This window comes from Panthera tigris, chromosome D3 (assembly GCF_018350195.1).
Source record: "Panthera tigris isolate Pti1 chromosome D3, P.tigris_Pti1_mat1.1, whole genome shotgun sequence".
Classification (NCBI taxonomy): domain Eukaryota; kingdom Metazoa; phylum Chordata; class Mammalia; order Carnivora; family Felidae; genus Panthera; species Panthera tigris.
The window spans coordinates 41,313,362-41,339,847 of NC_056671.1; the positions used below are offsets into that span (position 1 = coordinate 41,313,362).

The following is a 26,486-nucleotide window of genomic DNA, read 5'->3' on the forward strand; positions in this document are numbered from 1 at the left end:
TTTGTAGTTCCATACAAATTTTAGGATTCTTTGTTCTAGTTGTTAAAAATGCCATTGGTATTTTGATAGGGGTTGCGTTAAATCTGTAGATTGCTTTGTGTAGTATGGACATTCTCATGATACTAATTCTTCGAGTCCATGAGCACAGTGTATATTTCCATTTATTTGTCTTGTCTTCAGTTTTTTCCATCTATGTCTTACACTTTTCAAGAGTACAGGTCTTTCACTTCTTTGGTTAAATTTTTTCCTAGGTATTTTATTCTTTTTGGTGCAATTGTAAATGGGATTGTTTTCTTAACTTCTCTTTCTGATAGCTCATTATTAGTGTACATAAATGCAATGGGTTAGATTTCTGTATGTTCATTTGGTATTGTGTGATTTTCCTGAATTATTTTATTAGTTTTAATAGTTTTTCAGTGGAGCCTTATGGTTTTCTCTAGATGATTATTATGTCATCTGCAAGTAGTGATAGTTCTACTTATTCTTTTTCAATTTGGATGCCTTAATTTTTTTTTTCTTACCTAATTGATGTGGCTAGGATTGCCAATACTATGCTGAATAAGTGGTGAGAATGGGTATCCTTGTCTTGCTCCTAATCTTGGAGGAAATGCTTTCAGCTTTTCACCACTCAGTATGATTTTACCTGAGGGTTTATCACATATGGCCTTTATTATACTTGGTGTGTTCCTTCTGTATCCACTTTTTTAGGGTTTTTATCATAAATGGATGTTGTATATGTCAATGCTTTTTTTGCATCTATTGAGGTGATCATATTTTATCTTTAATTTTGTTAATGTGGTACATTATATTGGTAAATTCCACTGGGTCATTGTGTATGATCCTTTTAACATGTTGATTTTGATTTACTAATATTTTGAAGAGGATTTTTGCATCTGTGTTTATTGGGGATATTGGCCTGTAATTTTCTTTTTTAGTGGTATCTTTGTCTGATTCTGGTATTGGTGTTCTGCTGGCCTTGTAAAATGAGTTTAGAAGAATTTCTTCCTCTTCAATTTTTTGGAATAATTTGAGAAGAATAGTTACTAACTCCTCTTTAAATGTTTAGTAGATATCATATATGAAGCAATGTGGTCTTGGACTTTTGTTTTCTGGGAATTTTTAAATTACTGATCCAATTTCATTACTTGTAATTGGTATATTCGGATGTTCTATTTCTCTGTGATTCAGTCTTGTAAGGTTGTGTGTTTCCAGGAACTTATGCATTTCTTCAATGTTTTCCATTTTGTTGGCACATAATTTTTTTTAGTACTCTTCTGTGATACATAGTCTCCTACGTATTTCTGTGGTTTCAGTTGTAAACTTCTCTTTCATTTTTGATTTTATTCATGTGAGCCCTTTCTTTTTTCTTGATGAGTCTGACTAGGGTTTTTCAATTTTAACTTTTTAAAGAACCAGATTTTAGTTTCATTGATTTCTTCCTCCTCCTCCTCCTGCTCCCCTTCTTCTTGTTCTTGTTCTTGTTCTTCTTCTTCTTCTTCTTGTTCTTCTTCTTCTTCTTTAGTTTCTATTTCAGTTATGCCACTATAATCTTTTTTTTTTTTTTTTTTAATTTCCACTCTAAACTTTGTTATTTCCTTTTTTCTACTAACTTTAGGCTTTGTTCTTATTTTTCTAGTTTAGGTTATATTGTTTATTTGGGATTTTTCTTCTTCTTTTTCTTTTTTCTGCTACAAGCTGCTTTATTGCTCCTTCTTTCTACATCTCATGTCAGCTGTTGCTCGTGGCCTGGGACCAGCCTGAGTGTCACTACCCAGCAGGCCAACCATACAGACTATCCACAACTTTCCTTCCTTTCTGGAAAGCAAGAAACCTCATTTATGCCTCCACATGCCAGCTTCAAGAGGTCTGACACACAGCTGTCACAGTGTCCTTTTGGGAAAACAGTTTATTCTCCCTAGCCTCAACTGAAAGCCCCTTTTCATTTTAGTACATGTTTACTCCAAATTACAGAATTCTCAGTTATCAATAAGTATAGTAATTTGGTTTCCTAATTATTAGACTTGTAAACTTAAAAATTCTTCCTTCCCAAACACCCAAGTACCCTACAGCTAAACCTCAGGGATTTTTCTTGTTTCCTTAGGTAGGTTTGTATCACTATGAATGTCTCTCTTAGGACTGCTTTTGCTGCAATTTTGGAAAGTTGCAAAAAGATGGAAAAGTGTTTCCATTTTCTTTTCCTTTCCTTTCCTCTCCTCTCCTCTCCTCTCCTCTCCTCTCCTCTCCTCTCCTCTCCTTTCCTTTCTTTTCTTTTCTATTTCTTTTTTTAATTTTGGAGAGAGAGTGCAATTGGGGGAGGGGGCAGAGGGAGAGAAAGAGAATCTTAAGCAGATGGGCCCAATTCCATGACCCTGAGATCATGACCTGAGCTGAAATCAAGAGTTGGACACTTAACTAAGCCACCCAGGCACCCTGTGTGTTTCTATTTTCATTTGTCTCAAAGTATTTTTTGATTTCCTCTTTGATTTGTTTGTTTACTCATTGGTTGTTCAGTAACAGTTTTTACTGTTTTACTGAACAGTTGTTCAGTAACAGTCTCCACATGTTTATGGGTTTTTTTTAGTTTTCGTCTTATAAATGATTTCTAGTTTCATACTATTGTGGTTGGAAAAGATGCTCCATGTCTTTTTAAACTTATTGAGACTTGTTTTGTGGCCTACCACATGATCTGTTCTAAAGAATGTTCCATGTGCCATTAAAAAAAAATGTGCATTCTGCAGTTTTGGGGTGAATTGTGCTGTATATATTTATTACATCCATCTGGTGTAGTGTGTTGTTTAAGGGCAATATTTCCTTATTGATTTTCTATCTGGATGATGTATCCATTGATGTAAATGGGGTATTGAAGTCCCCTATTATTATTGTATTAACGTCAATTTCTTCCTTTAGGTCTTTTAATACTTGCTTTAAATATTTAGATGCTACTGTGTTGGGCTTATAAATATTTGTAACTGTTGTATCATCTTCTTGGATTGGCTCCTTTGTCATTATGTAATGCTCTTCTTTATCTTTTGTTGTAAAGTTTATTTTGTCTGATATGAGTATTGGTACTTCAGCCTTCATTTTGGTTTTATTTGCATAGAGTACCTTTTTCCATCACTTTATGTTTTTAGTCTATATGTGACTTTAGATGTGAAGTGAGTTTCTTCCAGACAGCATATAGATGGATCTTATTTTTTTAGCCATTAAGCTTCCCTATGTCTTTTGACTGGAACATTTTAGTCCATTTTATTTAAAGTAATTATTGATTGGTATGTATTTACTGACATCTTAATTGTTTTTTGGTTGTTTTTTTAGTTCTTCTGTGTTTCTTTGTCCTTCCTTTGGTCTCTTCCCTTGTGATTTTATGGTTTTCTTTAGAGTTATGTTTGGGTTCTTTTGTCTTTATGTTTTGTATATCTGTTTCTGTTTTTGACATCATATTTTACATCTTTTTAAATTTTGTATCCCTTAACTACTTATTGTAGCTATAGTTGAGTTTAAGTTTTTAAAAAATGTTTATTTTTATTTTTAAAAATTTTTTTTTAACGTTTATTTATTTTTGAGACAGAGAGAGACAGAGCATGAATGGGGGAGGGTCAGAGAGAGGGAGACACAGAATCCGAAACAGGCTCCAGGCTCCGAGCTGTCAGCACAGAGCCCGACGTGGGGCTCGAACCCACGGACCGTGAGATCATGACCTGAGCCGAAGTCGGCCGCTCAACTGACTGAGCCACCCAGGCGCCCCCAAAAATGTTTATTTTTGAGAGAAGGAGAGTATGTGTGCATACATGTGCATGTGCAAGTTGGGGAGGGGCAGAGAGAGAGGGAGAAAGAGGATCTGAAGCAGGGTTTGCACTGATAGCAGAGAGCCCTATGCAGGGCTCAAACTCACGAACTGTGAGATCATGACCTGAGCCAAAATCGGATGCTTAATCGGATGCTTAATCGACTGAGCCACCCAGGTGCCCAAGTTTACTTTTTTTGTCTTTATCCTAAAACTAGCTTTTTAATTGGTTCATCTACTGCTGCCTTTACTATAGTTTTTGCCTTTATGAGTGAGATTTTTTTCTTTCATATATTTCCCTATTTTTAGTCATGGTACTTTATTTTCTGCTTGAAGAAGATCTTTTAACATTTCTTGTAAGGCTGGTTTAGGATGAATTCCTTTAGTTTTTGCTTGTCTGGGAAACCCTTTATCTCTCTTTCAATTCTGAATGACAGCCTTGCTGGGTATTTTTGGTTGTAAGTTTTACCTTTTCAGCACTTTAAATATATCCTGGTACTCCCTCTGGCTTGCAAAGTTTTTGCTGAAAAATGAGATGATCAGGGTGCCTGGGTGGTTCATTTGGTTTAGTGTAGTGTCTGATTCTTGATTTTTGCTCAGGTCGTGATCCCAGGGCCATGGGATCTATCCCTGCATCAGGCTCTGTACAGAGCATGGAGCCTGCTCGAGATTCTCTCTTTCTCTCAGTCCCTCTCCCCAGCTTGTGTGTGTGCTCTCTCTTTCTTTCTCTCTCTAAAGTAAAAATAAAATGAGCTGATCATCTTATGTAGTTTTCCTCATTTATTACTATTGTTTTTTTTATTGCTGCTTTCAACATTCTCTCATTAACTTTTGCTATTTTATTATTTATAATATGTCTTGTTGGAGCTCTTTGGGCCCATTTTATTAGGGGCTCTTTATGTTTTCTGCATTTGGTATGTATTTCCTTTCCCAAGTTAGGGAAGTTTTCAGGCATTATTTCTTCAAATTTTCTGGCAGTTTTCCTCTCTCTTTTCCTTCTGGGACCCATATAATGAGAATGTTGTATGCTTGTTGTTCCAGAGGGCCCTTAAAACTATCCTCCTTAAAAAAATCTTCTTTGCCTTTCTCATTGTATAATTTCAACTGTTCTCTCTTCCAGATTGCTGATTCATCCTTCTCTCTTATGTAATTTGCTTTTGGTTCTTTTTAGTGTATTTTTCATTTCAGTTATTCCTCAGCTCTGATTGGTTCTTTTTTAATATTTTCTTTCTCTTTGTTGAAGTTCTCACTGTGTTCTTCCATTTTTCTCCTGTATTTGGTGAGCATCTTTATGACCATTACTTTGAACTCTTTATCAGGTAAATTACTTGTCTTCTTTTCTTTAGGTTTTTCTTTTTTTCTGGTGTTTGGAATGTATTTCTCTGTCTCATTTTGTTTGACTTTCTGTGTGTGTTTGTATGAATTAGCTAAAAGAGCTAACTTTCTTGGTATTGAAGGAGTGGCCTTGTGTAGGACTGCCTGCTGTGTAGGCAGTGTGCCCGATGACTTTGGCAGGCTGGCTAGAGCTGGAGTGGGCATGGCTTGGAGGTCCTGGGACATGTGCTGTGGCTACCTCTGTGGAAATGGTGGAGCTGGAGTGGGTGTAGGCTGGGTATGTCCTATGTGGATGTGCTATGCTGGGCTGCCTTTGTGGAATGGCTGGATTTGGCATAGGCCCATTGGGTTCTGGAGGGTGTTATGTCAGGGCTGACTTGGCAGGATGGCTGGAGCTAGGGCTGACATGGCTAGGGACCTGTGTACTGTGTGGGGGCTGTCTTTGAGGGATAGCTGGAGCTGGTGTGGGCCAGAGGTCTAGAGTGTGCTGGGGTGGCCCTAGCAAGTTGGTAGAGTACCTGGACCCTGGTCTTGTTTATGGTATGAAGGTGGATGTAGAATGTAAAAATGCCTCTTAACCCCAGTGAGAGTTCCAGTGGTTTTATTACCTATTTATTCAATGCTCTAGTATGAGTAAATGTATTTCCTTCATTTACAGTTTATTTGCCTTTTAAACTGCTATGCCTGGGAGCAGGTGAGTCAGTGTGCTGGCCTCTCATCAATACCCTTCTCTCCTCTAGTCACCTAGTCAGGAGTGGGGTTCCTGTTTTATCCATATTTCTCCTACTTTTTCCTATTGGTCCCTTTACCATTTGTTGTGTAGAAGCTGTGTAATCAGCCCTGTCTTCTTCCAGAGGAATTGTCTCTATATAGGCCTAGATTTAGCATGTGAGAGGAGGTGAGTTCAGAGTCTTATGTTGCCATGTTGGACCCTCTTAGCAAATTTTAATGCTTTCTTATGTTGCCATGTTGGACCCTCTTAGCAAATTTTAATGCTTTCAGTCTGTTCTGTATTTTAGTTACAAGGGTGAGTGATCTCTTTTTTCTTTTGTTATTATATTATAAACATTAGATTGTGTGCTCTTTGAGAGAAGGGTGCTAATATAGGTTTTTAAAAACTGAGATAAAATTAACCATTTTCTCCACTTTAAAGTGTACAGTTTAGTGGTTTAATTCATTTACAATGTTGTCCAACTATTACCTTATATTATTCTGGAATATTTCCATCACTCCCAAAAGAATCCTTGTTCTTCTCAGTTCCCCTCTTTGCCCATACACTGGCAGCCATTAATCTTCCTTCTGTCTCTATGAACCTACCTTTTGGGACATTACATGTAAATGAAATCATATAACATGTGGCCTTTGTGTCTGGCTTGCTTCATTTGATATTTGTTTTCATGTTTCATCCATGTTTTAGCATATATCAGTATTTCATTCTTTTTAATGGCTGCACAATATTCCATTGAATGGATATATCTATACATCCATATATATCCCTGTATATCGAGGTATATATATATATATATATATGTGTATATATATATACCTTAATATAGGTTCAGCAGTTGGTGATGTTTGCATGATTTCCAGCTTTTGGCTGTAATGGTGCTATAAGCATTTGTATATAAGCTTTTCCATGAACACGTGTATTAAAGAATTTGGCCTTGCCCAAACAGAAGTTTGACCTTTGTCTTCAGCTTCTGGGAGGTAATCTGTATTATACCTGATAGGATTATTTTTATTTTAGTGTGCTTGAGTTGGGGGGTGGGGAAGTTGGGACACTGGTTACATAAACAGTTTTAGGGTAGGGACTGTCTACACTAGAGACAGTCTGGTGTCATTTAAGGTAGGAGCTTTGAGTCCCAATGGTATTAGTTGACCTGGAGACTGAGTTCAACCACCTGGGCAATTAGTCATTCTGTCATGCGTATGTAATGCATCTCCAGTTAAAACTCTGGACACTGAAGCTGGGGTAAACTTCCCTGGTTATTAATACTCTGTGTGCATTATCACACACTGATGCCAGGAGGGTAATGCATTCTGACTTCACGGGAAAGGACCATTGGAGGCTTTGTGTTTGGAAGCACCCCCCCCCCACCCCCCCAACCCCGCTCTGCTCTGAATTTCTTCCTTTGCCTGATTTTAATCTGTAATAAAGCATAATAACTTTTACATGATAAACTGTAGTAAATCGTTTTCTATAACAAATTGTAATCATGATTATAATAGCTTTCAGTAAGTTCTATGAGTCATTTTGACAAATTATTGAACTTCAGAGTGGTTTTAGAAACTGCCCAAACTAGTTAGTTGTGGAAGAGAGGCAGTCTTAAGGCCTGTTCCTTCAGGCATTGTAGTTGACTAATTCCAGGCAACATGTTTTCAATTATCTTGGGTATTTACCTAGGAATAGAGTTGCTGCATCATATGGCGATTCTACCTTTAGCTCGTGAGGAACCACTGAACTATTTTTCTTTTCTTTTCTTTTTTTTAATGTTTATTTATTTTTGAGAGAGACAGAGACAGAATGTGAGTGGGTTAGGGGCAGAGAGAGAGGGAGACACAGAATCAGAAGCAGCCTCCAGCTCTGAGTTGTCAGCACAGGGCCCAACGCAGGGCTCGAACTCATGAGCTGTGAGATCATCACCTGAGCCGAAGTCAGACACTCAACCGACTGAGCCACCCAGGCGCCCCTGAACTATTTTTCACATTGTATGTGTCATTTTCCATTTTCCATTCCTACCAGCAATGTATGAGGGTTCCAGTTTCTCTACATTCTTAGTGACCCTTATTTTCTGTTTTTATTGTTGATGTTTGTTTTAAATTATAGCCATCCTGATGGGCATACAATGATGTCTTGTGGTTTTGATTTGCATTTCTCTAATGACTAATGATATTGAGCATCTTTTCATGTCCTTATTGATCATCTGTATATATTCTTTGGAGAATTGACTGTTCAGATCCTTTGCACATTTTAAAGTTATTTGTCTTTTGTTGATTTCTAAGAGTTCTTTATATATTCTGGATTCTAGGCCCTTACCTTGTATGATTGGTAAGTATTTTCTCCTATTTGCCATGTTGCCTTTTCACTTAATTTCTACTGTTTTCAAAGCACAAAGTTTTACATTTTGTGGAAGTCAAACTTAACCTTTGTTGCTTGTGCATTTGGTATTGTGTTTAAGAAACCATTGCCTTTAGGGCACCTGGGTGGCTCAGTCGTTAAGCATTTGACTCGTAGTTCATGAGTTTGAGTCCCACATCGAGCCCTGCTTCAGGTGAGCTTGTGCCCTGCTTGGTGAGAGCACGAGCCCTGCTTTGGGTAAAACATGAGCTCTGGGTGAGCCCCACTTCTCTATTTCTTTCTCTGCCCCTCGCTCACTTGTGCCTGCTCTCTCTCTCAAAAAAAAAAAAAAAAAAAAAAAAAAGAAACCATTGCCTTAATCACGGTCACAATGATGTACACCTGTTTTCTAAGAGTTTCAGCTCTCATATTTAGGGCTTTGACCCATTTTGAGTTTAATTTTATATATGAAATCAGATAAAATCACAATTTTATTCTTTTGCATTTGGATATCCAGTTGTCCCAGCATCATTTGTTGAAAAGACTGTTCCCAATTGCTTCTCATTATTAGAGTTAAGTGTTAAATTGAAAAGAATCAAAGAGTCCAATTTTATAATATTCTTTGGTAATGTATTCCAGTTTTCTCTAAGAATTACTTAAAAAAAATTTTTTTTTAATGTTTATTCATTTTTGAGAGACAGAGAGGGACAGAGTGCGAGCAGGGGAGGGGCATAGAGAGAGGGAGACACAGAATCCAAAGTAGGCTCCAGGCTCTGAGCTATCAGCACAGAGCCCGACACGGGGCTGACCCTACAAACTGAGATCATGACCTGAGCTGAAGTCAGATGCTCTAAGAATTACTTTTTAAAATATTCAGTTTAGGGACATCTGGGTCGCACAGTTGGTTAAGCGACTGACTTCGGCTCAGGTCATGATCTCACAGTCTGTGATTCTAGTCCCACATCTGGAGCCTGCTTCAGTTTCTGTGTCTCCCTCTCTCTCTGCCCCTCCTCAGCTTGCACCCTGTCTCTGTCTCATTCAAAAATAAATAAATGTTAACATTTAAAAAAAAATATTCAGTTTAAATTTCATTTGCTTTTTACTTTAATGAAAATTGATAGTTTTGTAGGTTATTCTTACCCTTTTTAGAAGTTTTAAAAAAGTAAAACTTTAAAAAAGTAAACAAGTCCTGCATTTTTGGGGGCAGCTTTTATAAATCAGAAAAATAGACTTATTCCTTTTATAATATTTTGTAATAGTTTTACACAGCATTATTTTGACATTTTTTTGTTTTTTTTTCTCCCATTTAGCTTATAGGTGTGTCTTTATGATCTTTTTGTAATGTTTATTGTATTGCTTCTTTCTCTTAACTTTTTAAAGTTTTAAATTTTTTTAAATTTAAAAATTTTCAAATTTTAAATTCTTAAATTTTTAAAATTCCAAATTTTGAGAAAATTTGAAAGAATAGTACATGAATGTCAAATTACCTTTCTTCTAGATACATCAGTTATTAATATTGTACCACATTTGTGTGTATTTTCTCTCTCTCCATCTGTCTGCTTTTTTATCTGATGTTGTAGACATCATGCTTTCACCCACAAATTCTTTTGCATGTGTCTCCTAAAAACAAGTATATTCTCCTACATAACTATAATACCAGTATTACTCCCAATAAAGTTTAATATTGTCAAATATGATAGTATCAAATATACATTAAATACTAATATACGTATATATTTACCTCTTCTCAAACTATTATTTATGGCTATATTTTTCTTTTTGGTTTTCAGATTTAAGCTCTAATCGAGGATCATACATTACGTTTGGTCTTTATTTTTTTTTTATTCCTTTACTACACAACCATCTCCTGGCTTTTTTTTTTTTTTTTTTTTTTTTTTTTTTTAGGTTATTGACTCTTTTTTAAGATCCCATGCCACTTTTCTGTAGATTTCCTACCATTTGGATTTGTCTGATTATTTTTTCATGATTAGATTCAGGTTAAACATTTTTTGCCTAGAATACTACCTTGGTGATAAAGATGCATATTTTAGAATTTGTTGAATAACTTCTAGGAGAATAACACTAATAAATGGAATATTTCATTCTCCACTACCCCTGGCAAATAAACCCAATTAAATAAAATTAAGACAGTCAAAGAATCTGTAGTTATTGGGAACATCAGACTTCAAATTTTTGACTTGATGTTTTTCACACTGTGGCAAACTTAGTTTTTAATTAAAAAAAATTTTTTTTTAACATTTATTTATTTTTGAGATATAGCGGCAGAGCATGAGCAGGGGAGGGGGAGAGAGAGACACACACACACACAGAATCCGAAGGAGGCTCCAGGCTCTGAGCTGTTTGTTAGCACAGAGCCCGATGCGGGGCCTGAACTCACGAACTGTGAGACCATGACCTGAGCCGAAGTCGGATGCTGACTGAGCCACCCAAGAGCCCCAAGCTTTTAATTTTTTAAATTAATTAAAAAATTTTTTTTGAAAGAGCAAGGGGCAGAGAGAAAGAATTCCAGGAGGGGTAGAGGGAGAGTGAGAGAGAGAGAGACAGAGAGGGAGAGAGAGAGAGAGGGAGAAGTGGGGCTCACCCAAAGCGGGGCTCGAGCTCACAAACTGTGTGTGAGATCATGATCTGAGCCAAAGTCAGATGCTTAATGACTGGGCCACCCAGGCTCCCCTTAGTTTTTTTTAAATTATCACTTTGATTATATGAAATGCTAGCCTACTGGAAGAGCACTGGTCTGGATGGCAGAAAACTTGGGTGCAGGAGATCTGAATTATTTTACTTATTTGTTTAAGAAAATACTTATTGATCACTTCCTTATATCGTACAGTTGCTGTGTATGAGAGTTGGATTCCAATATTTATTGCATTCGGCCTTTAGGATGTCATTTACTTTTTCTAGAACAGGTATAATAGTAGAAGCCTATTATAGTCCATTGAGGAATAACATAAAAGAAAGTAGAAAGACTAAATGCATACCAGTCCTTAGGTTAGATGTAGACATTAGAAGACTGAATTGAGGGAATTTCTTGTCTTTTTTCTCTTCTACTACCTCCTTCCCCTCTTTCTCTCTTCTTTTCTTCCTTTAATATTGAGGCTGATGGTAAGGAACTACTAGTGAGGTTGAAATACAAAGGAGAGGAATAATTAGCATTATAAGATAGTAGAAAATGGGAATAAGAGAACACAGCTGGACTGATAAGCTTTAAATAGGTGAAGCCATACCATTTCATTTAAGAGGAAATGTGTAGAAATTAGTGAAGGTATATAAGAGAGGGTTAGGAAATTGAAGGAGTCTGTTGGCTTTTATTTTTACTGATAATATGAGTTAACTTCATCTGCTAATAGTGAATTTGGGCAAGAGATTTGAAAAGAGATGAGGGTTTGTAGTTGACCAAGAATAAATAAAAGAATTGATGAGTAGTTTTAGTAGTTTTGAGAGCCTCAGAATGGGTTTAATTGAGCCAATTCTTCACTTCTGCATTTTCACCATCAGATTTTCCCCATATGAAGAAGTAGAAGTGAATTGTGTGGAAGCTGATTTGAAGATTGGAGGTTTGAAGGAGCTGTGGGGTGAAGGATAAAGAGGGGATGGGAATTTAGGGTGCTAATGAGAGGACAGTGAAATGATTGATGATTGCTAGTCTGTGGAGAAGAGGAGCATGTGGTCAGGAAGAAATGATAGACTCAGTAAAAGTAGAGGGATGGGTCATGGGATGCTTTGGTAAGGTTAAAGAATAGGTAAGAGATAGGTATTTACTGCCAGAGATTGATGTTTAGTTTGAGATGGAATTAAGTATGAGTGATGCCAAGGTCCAGGTTGGGGTCACTGGGAATGGAATATTGAGATGAATGTAATTGTATTTGTTTACGGGAAGATTAGGCAAGGTGTGCACATTATATAAATTGTGTCTTGAAATTGCCCAGGATAATGGCAAGATTTGTGTTGGTAAGGGAGAAGGTTCTTAGAGCTTAAGGCTTCGTCGATTATGGGGAGTGCGGAAGAAATGGGTTTGATAGAACATTACAGTCTAGCATAGCTGGATGGCATGTCCCTCAAGGAGAAGTGGATTTTATGCAGATGGAGGAGTATAGCCTAGAAGCAGCAATAAGAGAGCTAGGAGAATATTGACCCTTCTCTCTTTCTGGTGTGTATGGAGTGTTAGAGAAAGGGCCACATTCTTTAAATTGGATATTATAGAGCAAGTAGTTTTAGCAAGAGAAATCAAAGTTTGTACTGTTAATGATTCAGAGGTGCAAGACTATATAGAATATTTAAAAAATGAAAGTATGAAGGTTTCAGAGAGCCCCGTAGAATTGATTGGGAATAAGAAAGAAGCAGGGTGATAGATTGAGGGTTGGTGGTTTCAAGACTCACTGTGATAGGGTCCCTGTATATTGTAGGATTAGGAAAAACAAGCAATAATGTTTGTTTAATTTTGAATGGGAGAAAAACATATTAGTGAAATTACTGAAATGTAATACAGTTAAAAATGATAAATATAGCCTGGCAATTTTTCACTGTTAAAAATGAAAATGGGTTAATTCCAATTTGCATGTAGCAGTATGTCCACTGGGTGTCACTGTGGCCTCATATTTAGTTATATAAATAAACTGCTATAAGAGCTCTGTGTTTGTGGAGTCAGTATTATATGGGTCTTTTCTCTGCTTATTTTTCCTTTTTGCAGTGAATTTTGCTAATATTTTTTTTCTGTTTATTTGTAGGTACAGTTATTTATCACCACTGCAAATAAAGGAGTTACTTATCCCTAAACTGGCTGCTCCAAACTGCCTTGTTATTACTTGGGTGACCAATAGACAGAAGCACCTGCGTTTTGTAAAGGAAGAACTTTATCCTTCTTGGTCTGTTGAGGTAGTCGCTGAATGGCACTGGGTAAAAGTAAGTTCAGAAATTAACTTATTTGTTATTATATAGCGTGCCATGTAAGTCACATAACTTACACATAAATGTAGTATGTAATTTTTAATGCTTAGCATGTTACTGCTCTACTCCTTTAACACGGTCTAATTAAAACTTTTACTTTGATACTTTTTTTTTTTTTTTTACTAAATACTTTTATTTTCTTATTCTCGGAGGCTTTTTGCTTATTTGTTCTGTGTCTTTTTATAGTAGAGTCCCAACGTGCTGGCCTTAGGAAGTCACTCAGGGAGATATCAGGATGACATTTTAAAAAGCTCTGATGTCTGTAGTTTAAAAACAACAAACAAAAACTTTGGAAAATCTGTTTAGCACTAAACATAGAAATAGTCTTACCCTTCATTTTCTTCCTCTTTTCACATCCACAATTTCAGTCACCGTTTGCAACTTCTTTCCTTCTTTTTTTTTTCTTTTTCTTTTTTCTTATGTTGCTGGGGATGGGAGAGAGAATACCCAAGTAACTCAGCATTGGAAGAGGTGGAAAGAACCAAGAACCTTACATACTTTGAATTTTAACATAGGTCCTCAGTGCCTATGTGCTGCTATGCCTATTTTTGAAAGAAATGATTCCAACTCTTGGATTGGTTGACTGGTCTTTAATATCTCTGCTTGCTATAAAAATAAAAAAATACAGAAAAATAAGGCATCAGTTCAGAGTCCGTTGGACATCTTTTTAAAGATTATTAATCTTTAAAGTCTACTTAGATGAATCCTGCAAAAGCACTCCTATATTTTAAAAAGATAAGCCAACTCGTCAATTGAATGTTTAATATTTATATAGCTGATATATTCATTTTAGACAGGAGAGTTCTATGTTTATGTTCTTCCTATGTATTTTGTAGTCTACTGGTATATCTTCTTTTATTTTTTAAAGTTTATTTATTTATTTTGAGAGAGAGTGAGCATGAGTAGGAGAGGGGCAGAGAGGGAGAAAGAGAATCCCAAGCAGGCTCTGTGCTGTCAGTGCAGAGCCTGACATGGGGCTTGATCCCACGAACCGTGAGATCATGACCTGAGCCAAGATCAAGAGTTGGGACCCTTGACCAACTGAGCCACTAAAGACTCTTCTACTGGTATATCTTCTAAAAGCTGTGTATATTGTTTATTTGCACCTATTTTAATGGACTTGGAAAACAAACATTAATAGTTGTATCTGTGCTTTCATGTTGTACTCTGGGCTAAGCTTTGGTTGATTTGGTTGATGTGGACATGGACAGGAATATAAAACCCATTCTACCTTGTACATTATTACAGGTTTTTTATTGTCAGAAACTGGGGCCAAAGTCAGGGAAAAGGTACCTTCTGAAATCAAAACCAATAAAATGTTAGCACATAAAATCTAAGATTATTTGTTTGTAGTAGTAATCCGTTCTGAGAGATGATATGATAAGCCTAGAGTTTAAGACAAAAATGCAGTAAGTGATACGAAACACTATTAGGTAACTATAGGTACTGTTGTAACAGAAGGAGTAATTTGCATGGAATATAGAAGATATCCAAAGAATAAGAACTTGTCTGTATTTGTACAGCACTATGTGAAAGAGATCTATCTCTTATGGGTCCTAGAGGTGATAAAAGGACTTTACCGATTTGGCTTTTTAGGTATCTTGATGTTGAGTAAAGTGTTCCATAGATAATAGATATGAATATTCTGATAGTGAAAATATGTATTTCAATGGTTAATAAATTGATATTGTTATTATAAATAGTGTTTTCAGTTTGATTAGTTTAAGTGAGTCTTTGAGAGTATAATAACTCCAGGTGAAATGGTAAAATTGAATTTCTGGATTTATAATGCCAAGGGATTAGACTAAGTATTGTCTATTTTATCAATCCCTGAGTTGTTTTATTACTAATTCTCGCTCTGACAATGTTTATGACACTATTTTCTATGAAGGAATATACTTTATTGTAATCTACTTATTTATATTATCAGTAATCAGTAAATGTTATTTGAGTGAATAAATGAATTAATGATGACATGGCTTCCAGGAATAAATTTTAATGGAAAGTAGATTTTTATGTGTAAAGTGATAAATATTTTAGTCCCTTATAGTTGCTCTGTCTGATGTGATAGTCACTAACCATATGTTGCTCTTCAGCACGTGAATTACGGCTGTTCAAAATTGAATTGATGCTAAGTGTAAAATGTACATTGGATTTCAAAGGCAGTATGAAAGAAAAAATTGACATACCTCAGTAACTTTTTGAATTGATTACATATTAAAATAATATTTTGGATATGTGAAATTAAGCTAAATATATAATTAAAATTATTTTTACCATATGCTTCCAACTTTTTTTTTAATGTTTATTTATTTTGAGAGAGTGTGTGCATGTGCGCACTAGGGAGGGGCAGAGAGAGAGGGAGGGAGAGAGAATCTCAAGCACGCTCAGCGCTGTCAGTGCAGAGCTGAAGTGGGGCTTGAACTCATGAACCATGAGATCATGACCTGAGCTGAAATCAAAAGCCAGACACAACCGTTTGAGCCACCTAGGCACTCCAACTTCTCACGTTTTTAATGTTGCTAGTAGAAAATTTAAATTACAAATGCGGTTTGTATTTGTGGTTTACATTATATTTTTATTAACACTAGCCTAGAGGTTTAATAATTTTTTTTTCTTTGGTGGAAATTGTATAGTGTTAGATAAAAAGCCAGACTCTTTCCTGGGTATTTACAGATGTATGGTTTAATTTTGTTTTGTTTTTTTGACTCCTCCTATCAGATCACCAATTCAGGAGAGTTTGTGTTCCCATTAGATTCTCCACACAAAAAGCCTTATGAAGGTCTTGTACTGGGGAGAGTTCGAGAAAAAACTGCCGTACCGTTAAGGTAGGAAAGATGATTTTTCAAAACTGTATAAATGTATACAATTATACATTTTATAAAATTAATGGCATAATGATCATTGATTTTCCTTAAATTTTTACATTTTTGAAAATCTGAAAATGGCCCAGACCAGAAAAGTATGAATGGTATGGCACATGAAATTTTATATTATCCTTTGTTTTATATAGTGTGTAACTGCCATTATTGAAGAAAAGGAAATTATCACTAATGTCTCAATACTTAAATTGTTGATTTTGATTATTTTTTCTATTCTTGAATTTATTTTTAAATTCAGATAGTATTTGAAAAGTAAAAAAAAAATCAAGGCAACTGTGGCTTATATATGAAAAATTTTCCTTTAAAGTATAATTTACATTGTTGTTTTGTTTTAATTAGGAGTGCAGATGTAAAAGTGCTTCCTATTCCAGATCACAAGTTAATTGTCAGTGTGCCCTGTACTCTTCACTCACATAAGCCACCGCTTGCTGGTATGTTTTTATAAAATAGAATTGTTATGACTTCTGTCAAATTGAGAAAAGGATTAAATTTAGTATTTGGTGTAGACATTTGGAAATTAAATCAGATGTTTATTTTTATTAGTTCTCTAAAATTTTATAGGAGAATTTATGAATAGTGTTTTTTGTTTTTATTTTGCTGCAAAAGCTTTATTTTCATTTGGTCCATGACTTGAGAGGGGGCTCCATGATGGTTAAAGAGCTGCCTAGTGGCTGCAGGGAGAGGTACAGGCAGAAGCTCTGACATCAGGGGGTGTGGAGGGGCCCCTCAAAGGCTGCTGGGCTCCAGAGGCTCCTAATTGTGCTTGAGGGTGAGCCTTTCAAAGAGATACTTGGCCTTGCCCAGCCCAGCTGGCAGCCATCCAGCCTGTGGAGGTTAGTTAGGTGGTTACCCAACTTCTTGATGAATTTTACCTCCTCATGTGGAAGTGGCTCTCTGGGAAGTTACAGAGATGGGGATTTGTGTACACAGAGCCCAGAGCATGCATATCTAGAAGGGCTTGGTTCAGGTTCTTCTTCAGGGCCATGACAACTTCCATGGCAACGAGGGCTTTGCCTCACTCATACTGGGAGGGTTTCTTCATGCTTTGGCAGATGGCACAGCTGCTGCACTGGTTTTGCGTCTTCCAAGAGATGCTTGGCCAACTTGTGGAAGAAGTGCCCAGGCCCTCCAAAGTCATATTGTCACAGTCAAAATAGAAGCCCTGAGAGGTAGGTGTAGGAGGCCCACAGATCCAGGTTGATCAGGTGGTTGACACCTCAGTAGAATAATTCTGACAAATCTGGGAGCTCATTGTTGGTCAGCAATAAGGAGCTAACCACAAAAAATGGTGTTGGCTGGTCCTAGAGGTTGTGCCTGGTAAGAAGGTTGGAAAGTAGTTAGAAGGTGGTCAGAGACTGGTTCCATCTAAGGACTGTTGAATAAGATTATGAACTGTTGATGCGCCGCATAGGTTCATTTTATTTCACCTCTGCTTTTCCCCTTAATACCATTTATGTAGCTTCCCCTTGGTTGTTACTCCCCCACTGTCCTTGATAGACCGATGGGGCATCTGAGGACTGTAGTTCTACTAGTGGCTTTATTTTACTATGAGGGCTCTGTCCCTAGCTTGTTCTGAAATCAGGTGCTTAGAATAGCAGTCAGAGACATGGTTAGAATCCCCTTGATACTTGGTAGAGACTCAGTTTTATGTTGAGGTAGTGTTGCTTTTCTGAACCTCCGGAAAGGTAATTGCTGCAGGCTACAGTTCTTACTAGTCTTAATGCGTTGGTGTAATGTTCATCATTCAGCGAAACTAAGCACCAAGGAATAGTGGAAAGGTTTGGATTTGGAGATTGACTAACATGAGTTTGAATCCTGACTCTGCTACTATATGTTACTCTAACATGTTCTACCTGAAAGTCCTCATTTAAAGAGAGACTAATGGTGTTTAATCTTTTAGAGTTGTGAGGATTGATTATAATGTATTTGAAATTCTGTAGCATATAATGGAAGGTTAGTGTATGCTTAATTTTTCAAGTGATAGTTTAAAAAAATAGAATTGTAAGTTCATGAGAGACACCAAATTTGATATGAGTTATCTATTAAAATTTTTCTTTAGGAATATCTATTGTATTGATTTTGTGATCCTCACTTAAAAAACCAAAAACTTTCAAGATGCTGCTCAGGAAAACTATAAGGTTCCCAACCTATCATATTATTTTGTAGAATATGGGATAGAGCTAGAATACATAGGAAAGTGAATATAAATTCCCAAGGTAATTTATATTGATAACACTTAGAATTTCTTTTATCTTAAATTGCTTATACAGAAGAGACTTGTAGTGTTGTAGTGTTACTTCATTTGAAAAATATTCAGATGTTTACCTGATGATCCATTCTTTGACTTAGAGAAATGCTGAATGAGTAATTGTCTTTAAGCCGTGTACTATCGTAGACTCTTTAATGCATTAAATATGTGACTTAAATGAAAAGTGAGATTGTACTGTTCTTTGAGAAGAAAATAATGGTTGGCACCAGTTATATTTGATGGAGGAAATCTAATTTGTATTCTTTTCATTTGAATTTTATCAGTTAAGTATCAAAGAATAATTTAGTGTTTTTCTTAGGGATTTTTTTTTTTTTTTTTTTTTAGTTTTTATTTATTTAAGTAATCTCTACACCCAGAATGGGGCTCGAACTTATGACCCTGAGATCAAGAGTTGCATGCTCCTCCTACTGAGCCAGCCAGGTGCCCCAGGGCTTATGTTTTTACTTTTAAAAATCTAAATGCTAAGACCTAAACTTTCATTCCAAAATTATAGTTAAAATATTCATCAATTCCTTTTACATAGAATAAAATAATGTTTAAATATTAGTCTTAAGAAGCAAGGTTTTAAAATAGTAAGTAAAAATTAGTCTTTTATTAATGCTAATAAAAATTAGTCTTATAGCCTATGTATGAAGTGTAGTTCTGCCATATTCCCAGTAGAGAGCAGCACAAACATATTTTTAGGATTTGGAACATTTGAAAAGAAAGATTTTTTGGGGGAAAAAATCTACATGACTTGATATATGTAATCCTTATGTTTTAGTTAGGTAGTGGTAGACAAGAAGTATTTGTAATTCTGTATTTTTGAATTCATGTTACTATGTCTAGCAAGTGCATGTACAGAAGTACAGAGCCATACAAACTAAAGCCACCAAAAAACAGCTTTCAGATTTCTGACTGTAATTTACTCTGAAATTATAACTCTGGGATTTGGGATACTACATGTCCTATATATATGCTTAGAACTTACATGTAAAGGTTCTTAAACTGTTTTGTGCAAATTTGTAAGATGAAATGTTCTTTTACTTCTAGAAACACTAAGATTTTTAAAAATTTTTAATTGATTTCTACTGCTAACTATAAAAAAAGTTTTAAAAGATACATATATAAGTCATAAATAGCTATAACTTATCACATAACCTTATAAATGTTTATTAAATTTAAAGATTTAAGGTGGGAAAATTATGAAAGTATTTGAATCAAAATTGGTTTTCATATTTTACCTTAGAGGAATCTCTACTCCCTTTTACTACTTTATTCACTAACAGTTTCTGTCTGAAGAGTAAAACACAGTTTGATGAGATTTTGTGCACAGGTGTTCGAGCTGCTTCTCCCCCTCCCCACCCCCACCCGGCCCTGCCCCTTTGCTCCTAGAGCAAAAGAGGAATGACTGGCTATGTACGGATTATTTCCTCTTCTGTGGTTAGTAGCTTGTTTTACTAATGTCTGATGTTATGTAATTACCTTAAGTATGTGTATATATCATATTCATACTTAAATTTATACATTGGAATTTACTTTTTAAAAATAGAGATATAATTGACATATAATATTAATTTCAGATATACAACACAATGGCTCGTGTATGTATATATTGAGAAATAGTCACTGATCACAAGTCTAGTTAACATCCATTACCACACATAGTTATAAAATATTTTTCCTTGTGGTTAGAACCTCTAAGATCTCGAGTTTACTTTTAAATTGATACTTAAGATTAGAAAAGAAAACATTTTCATTAATTTACTCTCATTTCTTTTGCTTTGTTTTGAAATGTGGTTAACATTTTAAAAACATTGCTCCTTGATTTTCTAGTTTTCTCAACCAGAAAAAAAAAATACACATGCAGAAATGTGTTACCTTGGGAAAGTAGGAAGTAGAAAATGGGTTTAGGTTTTATGTATTGTATTTGTCAACTCCAAGTACATGGCCATCGTTTTCTACTAGCTTATGTACTCTTAGAAAACATGGATAACTGTTTCCTTTGTTAAATTCCATAGCACTAATTATAGTGAGTGCTCAGAATAGTAAACAATTTTGACTGTCTGACTCCAGTTTAGACTCCAGATTAAGGGTCTAAAATAGAGTTGCTAACATCTTTGTGCCTAAAAACTGAAAAATTGAACAAATAAGCAAAAACAAACAAAACCTTCCTTCACTATAACCTTAGATGACAGTAAAAGTGAATTGAGGTTGGTAAGGCATTGAATTCATGAGGAAAAAATAGAAATGTGATATAGGTTTATTGTCCTCTAAGACTCTGGGGAAATTTTATTTCAGGCTTAATAACATTTAGTTATAATTATACACTTAAAAAAGAACTAGAAGTCTCATGTTGGCATCTCCTAAAAACTATCAAAGCCCAAATTTGAGTTCAGTTGGGTTATAGACAATGAGTACTTCATAAATTCCTTGATTTTTGATGAATAAGACCAATGGTTTTAAACAAATAAACCGTTATTTTGCTGTGAGAGCAACTGGAGAACATTATGAAACATGTTTTTAAATATATTTTCTTTCTTAAAAAAATTTTTTTAATATAATTTATTGTCAAATTGGTTTCCATACAACACCCAGTGCTCATCCCAAGTGCCCTCCTCAATGCCCATCACCCACTTTCACCTCTCCTCCACCCCCATCAACTCTCAGTTTGTTCTCACTATTTAAGAGTCTCTTAGGGTTTGCCTCCCTCCCTCTCTGTAACTTTAAATACATTTTCTTTTAAATTTTACCTATATCAAGTACTCCTAAGGAATACTTATCATTCCTAAAGGGAATTTGATAGATTTCTTCTAAGCTCAATCTTGTATAGCAGTTAAGAACTATATTTAGAAAATACTCTTCTGGTGACTTTTCATCCCTCAATTATTATTTTCATACCCAGTTCCTGTAATGTTAATATAGCTAACCAGAACATGATCAAGGTTAAATTGATTTAAATATTGTCATCCAAATGAACATGTACTTTAAAAAAAGGCTTCTATGGTATATTCTTTCTGTCACTGTATATCATAGCATTTAGTCACCATATATATGATGTACTTTTTTTCTCAAAAATAAAGTTTTCAGTAGTTATTAATACATATATACATTAAATAAAAAATACTTATCTGTGGAAATAGTATGGTGAAATTTTAGGTAAAAAGGGTCTATAATTTGGAAATGAGGGAATGTACTATATCCGGTTATAGCTAAGAGGATATTGTTATATTTGTTAGTTATGTGTTCTCAATATTTTTATTGATGCCTAATTTTTCATTTACTGCTCTTTTGGTAGTATATATGCTTGCAGACACTTATATTTTTATCTCAGTTTTTTAAGTGAATTGTTTTTGTATTGTTCCTATACACTTATTTTTCATGCGTGGATTACATTTATTAAAAAATTAAGTTAGTACTCAGGAGATGTGTCAGTATTGGAAAATTGAAAAGTCACCTGTGTGGGTGTTAAAATCCTTATTTCTCATCTACAAATGAAACCTGATAAGTTAGGACTTCTGAAAGTTCTGATGGTATTATCCCCAATCTCAGGAGTGCTCATTTCAAATGATTTCTAACTATAAATAGTAAAGCCCGTGATGAAATCCTTGAAATTAATTAGCTATCCTCCTCCCCACCCCTTTTTAAAAAGGAAACATCCCTGTTCTTTGCTTTTAACTGCTAAAAGGAAATTGATTCCTTTCTTAATAATAATTTTTGTGTTTTTTTTCTCTTTTTTGGACAGAGGTTCTAAAAGACTATGTCAAGCCAGATGGGGAATGTTTGGAATTGTTTGCTCGAAATTTACAGCCGGGTTGGACTAGTTGGGGCAATGAAGTTCTCAAATTTCAACACATGGATTATTTTGTTGCTCTGGAGTCTAGAAGCTGACTGTGGTCTTAAAGTTGTGATTTTCTTCAGTTTTTCCCCACCCCTTCTTCCTTCATTCTAACTGATTGTTCCTTTTCTTACCAACCAGTATGCTTAGAAATGTAAACAGGACTTGGTTTTTCTGCAAAAGACCATAAGTGACTAGTCTTTATGTAATTTTGAGATGAATTTACTTCAGTTGCATTAGTATTCCCCATTATTCCAGATTCACTGTAAATAAAAAGGCAAGCAGTTAGAAAAACGACAAGACTTTGTTATTGAAAAAGTTCAGAAAGCATGCACTGTGGACCAGAGGTCCTAATTCTGCCCATGGATATGTTTTGTTTGGCCCTGTGGTGTTGTAAAAAAAATTTAAACCACCATTCTAAAAAATGAGGGAATTTCACATAAAGTCTAGATTTCTGCTTTTCTTTAAACATCAGAAACTCTGGCTGCACTGTGGTCTGTATTCTTTCCTGGCATCAGTAAGTAGGAACCACTGGTAGCAGCTCACTTGGGAAGGGACCTGTGTTTTGCAGTTTACTCCATGCTACTCACTTGTGTTGTCTACTTGGCCCTTGTGCAACCTAAATTTATGACCTTCGGTATACTGTTACATTCTGGAAAAAATACTGAAAGACCTACCAAGTCATCATTGTGTTGTGTTTATGAAACATTTTAGAGGGTTTTAAATTGCATTCAAGGTCACTTTTCAAGTGCTTCTTAGTTTTGCTTTGTTTTCTAGAAGAATATTTAAGAAATATTTCTTATAAAAATGTCAGAAAATAAACAGTGCTTATGATTTAAAAGGTATATTATTTACAGATTTTCCACAAATATTTCTTTACTAAGTAAAATATTTTTACTGAAATGATTCTTTGAAAGGCATGCTGATTTATTATGTATAATCTTTTTTCAAATTGAGATATAATTTCACATAAAATTCTCCACTTTTTAGTATAGTGTTCGATGAGTTTAGAAAATGTATATACAGTTGTCTATCTACCACCATAGTCATAATATAGAACATTTTCTTCACCTCCAAAACTCATGTGTCCAATTACAGTCATTCCCTTCCTCCCACCCCTGGCCCTTGGTAAACAATGATTTGTTTTCTACCATTAGTTTTGCTTTTTTAGAATGTCATGTAAACAGAATCATAGAATATGTAATCTTTTGTGTCTGGCTTCTTTCCCTTAGCATTTTGACAAAAGTATTTATACAATTTACAGCTTTTTTATAAATATTTATCTGCTAAGTAAAATGTTAGATTGAAATGATTATATGACAAAATTAATTCATTTACTGATTTTGCCAAAGAGAAGTGTTATTTTTGAAGTTTGTTCATTCTTTGAGTGTGTGAATATGGTAATATAGGCTTAACTTTGTATTTATAGGGATACTCTAACTTGTTACAGAAATGGAAAAAGGTATTAAACTCGAAGCAAACCTCTCCAAACCTCATTTGAAACTCTTTCCAGCTTCTTGTAGTATTTATAGATTTTATGTAGTTTGTGGAAACATTTTATCCTCACCAAGTTTTTGGACTTTTATTTTTGCATCACAAATCCTGATACTTGAGAGAAAAAGAGAATTTTTATTCACTGAGTCTGGTATTCAAAACACAGAAGTTTGTTTGTTTGTTTTTTTTTAAGAAACAGTGGTTCTAGTCTTACCTCTGCTCCTAAGGTGTACAAACTCTGGGCCTTGTTTGTAATTCCTGTTTAAGTGTTGGGCTCTTTTTTGAACAAAGGATGATTCTGGAAAACGGAACAGTCACATGCCATGTGGGAACAAAAAGGCCAGACTAAGATTAACCTTTGACTTCATTACCAGAGTTTAGCCAACTGACCTAATGAACTTTATTATCAAATTTATTTAATAAGATATTTTCATTCAGAGATTTTTATATTACCTTTAAAACTTCTTAGGATTTTCTTTTCTATCATATTTTTTTACAGACTTAAAGTCTTTTAGGATGCTTGGAAATGCTCAGGCAAAGGGATAGACCCTATTACTCAGCTTTTATTTGTATCCTCTAGTCAAAGTTTGACTTAGTTTCTTTCAGTTTCTTGGCCACTTTAGGGAAGGGCCTTTTTTGTATAGACGGTAATAAGTTCAGTGTAGCAGTCTGCATTCTGAAGCCAACTTGCTTAGGTTTGAACCCCAACTTTTTCAGCTAGTAGCTTAAGACTTTGAGAAAGGTAGTTAAGTCTCTATGCTTTAGCCTCTTCATCCATAGAAATGGGCAATAATAATACTTATCTCTCTTTAAAAAAATTTTATTTATTTTTGATAGAGAGAGACAGAGCAGAAGTGGGGGAGGGGCAGAGAGAGAGGGAGACACAGAATCCGAAGCAGGCTCCAGGCTCCGAGCTGTCAGCACAGAGCCCAACGTGGGGCCTGAACTCACAAACCTCGAGATCATGACCTGAGCCAAGTCAGACGCTTAACCAACTGAGCCACCCAGGTGCCCTTATAATACTTACCTCTTAAGTTGTTATGAGGATTAAATGAGTTGATACACGTAAGGCACTTAGATCTGGACTTGGAATATTTTAAGTGATCAATAAATGTTTGAACTGCTTGCATATTTTTCAGTTTCAGGTCAAAAAGGTTTTCTATCACAATCTCTACTCAAATTCAGGAGATTCACCTGAATACTCTCCATAGAGTTTTTCTGTCTGAACATCATATTTTCTTGATCTTTTTCTTGAGATCAGATTTCCTAGCTTGTACCTGGTTTCTTACATGAGGAAGATTTGAAATCATTCCCATTGTGGTCCTGCCTAAAAACAAGTAACTAAAAACAAATTAAAACAAAGGCCATATTTAGTGTTGGGCTTCAGCTCTTGATTGTGTACTGCCATGCTGACTCTGAACTTCATAGTTACTCCGCATTGTTCTTTGATGACTTCCATAGGTGGTTAATTGGTGGCCTTTCTGATGTTTTTTCTACATTCAGAGACTTTAGGCTCATGTCATGTTAATTTTGGTTCAAAATAGATCTCTTACACTTTGCTAGATGATCTGTTACCCTTTATAGGAACTTGGTTTTTATGTGCAACCGCTGTGGACTGAATGTTTGTACCCTTCCAAAATTCATATGCTGAAACCCTAACCCTCAAGTGATGGTACTTAGGGGTGTGGCCTTTGGAAAGCAATTAGAGTTAGATTAGGTCATCACGGTAGGGCCCTCATAATAGGATTAGTGGCTTTATGGAACCTCACTCTGCATACACACACCAAGAAGAGGCCAGGTGAGGACAGAACCAGGAAGAGAGATCTCACCAAGAACCTGACCATGCTGGCATCCTGATCTTGAGCTTTGACCCTCCTGAACCCTGAAGAATAAATGTTTATTGTGTAAGCCACCCAGTTTATGGTAATTTGTTATAGTAGCCTGGAACTGACTGAGACAGCCACCAAAGGGATTTTCTAGTTGATAAGGTAAAGACCAAGTAAATAAGGCCTTTTTCTTCCAATGGTCTGAAAGGCACCAGTGGGGAATAGGATTTTCCTCTTGGATGTCAACATTTTCAAGAGGCGAACATTACTGTGGGCTGGTTGTTTTCTTGGAAGAGGACAGAGTTTAGTCCATGACTTAGGTTTGGGCCTGGCTTTAATTGCTCCCTTTGCTCTGTCCTTGTTATAGGCTCTATTTACTTTGTCCTATTCTAGTTCTTCCAATTCTGTGACTCAAACTCATTCTTATCAGAAACCCTAAACATACCTTTTCAGGTTTGGTACCCTAGAGACATATCTTTAGTGAATTTTTATATATTCAGCTTTAGTGAGACTTTGGTTTTTTTCTTGATAGTGATTCAGAGGAGGATTATAATTACATTAAAGGGGCTCCCCTTCCCTGAAGATGCTCTCCAGTTCACCTCATTTGACTCCTATCATGCACCACTGGCCTACCGCACTCTGGGAAGCACCACAGTGCTGTTGGCATAGCTCTCTGGTTATCAGAGTTTTTGTACTTCAGTTATGTCACTTTACCCTCAAAGCAGTTTTATGAAGTTGTAGTTATAATGAAGGAACAGGTTCATAGAGGCTAGCTGACATGGCTAATAAGCGATAACTAAGACTTGAATTCTGATTCCTAAATTAAGGCACTTTATGTTGTATCATGTTTGCTAATGAACCTGAGATCTTAATAATAGGCTCATTAGCTAATAATCAGAGGATCTGTTGGGTGGCCTGAAGCGATTTAGAATGGTTTATATATAATGATCCAAACAAACCTTTCTCAATATATGATATCACCACTCTTGAATTTTTAACACAGTATTTTTTGTTAGAGATTTTAGTGACATTGGTTGAACTAATAGCCCGAGTGCCACT

The 26,486-nt window shown here is 35.5% G+C and overlaps 1 protein-coding gene across 3 annotated transcripts in view; it reads left to right on the forward strand.

Moving 5' to 3' along the window:
- The window catches only part of METTL4 (methyltransferase 4, N6-adenosine), a 249,767-nt gene that overhangs the window by 27,731 nt on the left and 195,550 nt on the right, over positions 1–26,486 (forward strand). For 2 of the 3 annotated variants that reach the window (XM_042962993.1, XM_042962994.1), the window contains 4 exons: positions 12,920–13,094; positions 15,861–15,967; positions 16,361–16,452; positions 22,015–24,424. In XM_042962993.1, the coding sequence (XP_042818927.1) occupies positions 12,920–13,094; positions 15,861–15,967; positions 16,361–16,452; positions 22,015–22,160 (520 nt within the window). In that variant the 3' untranslated portion in view covers positions 22,161–24,424. Of the gene's footprint in view, positions 1–12,919; positions 13,095–15,860; positions 15,968–16,360; positions 16,453–22,014; positions 24,425–26,486 lie in introns of those variants that run through there. The other variant, XM_042962995.1, reaches the window with a different exon arrangement.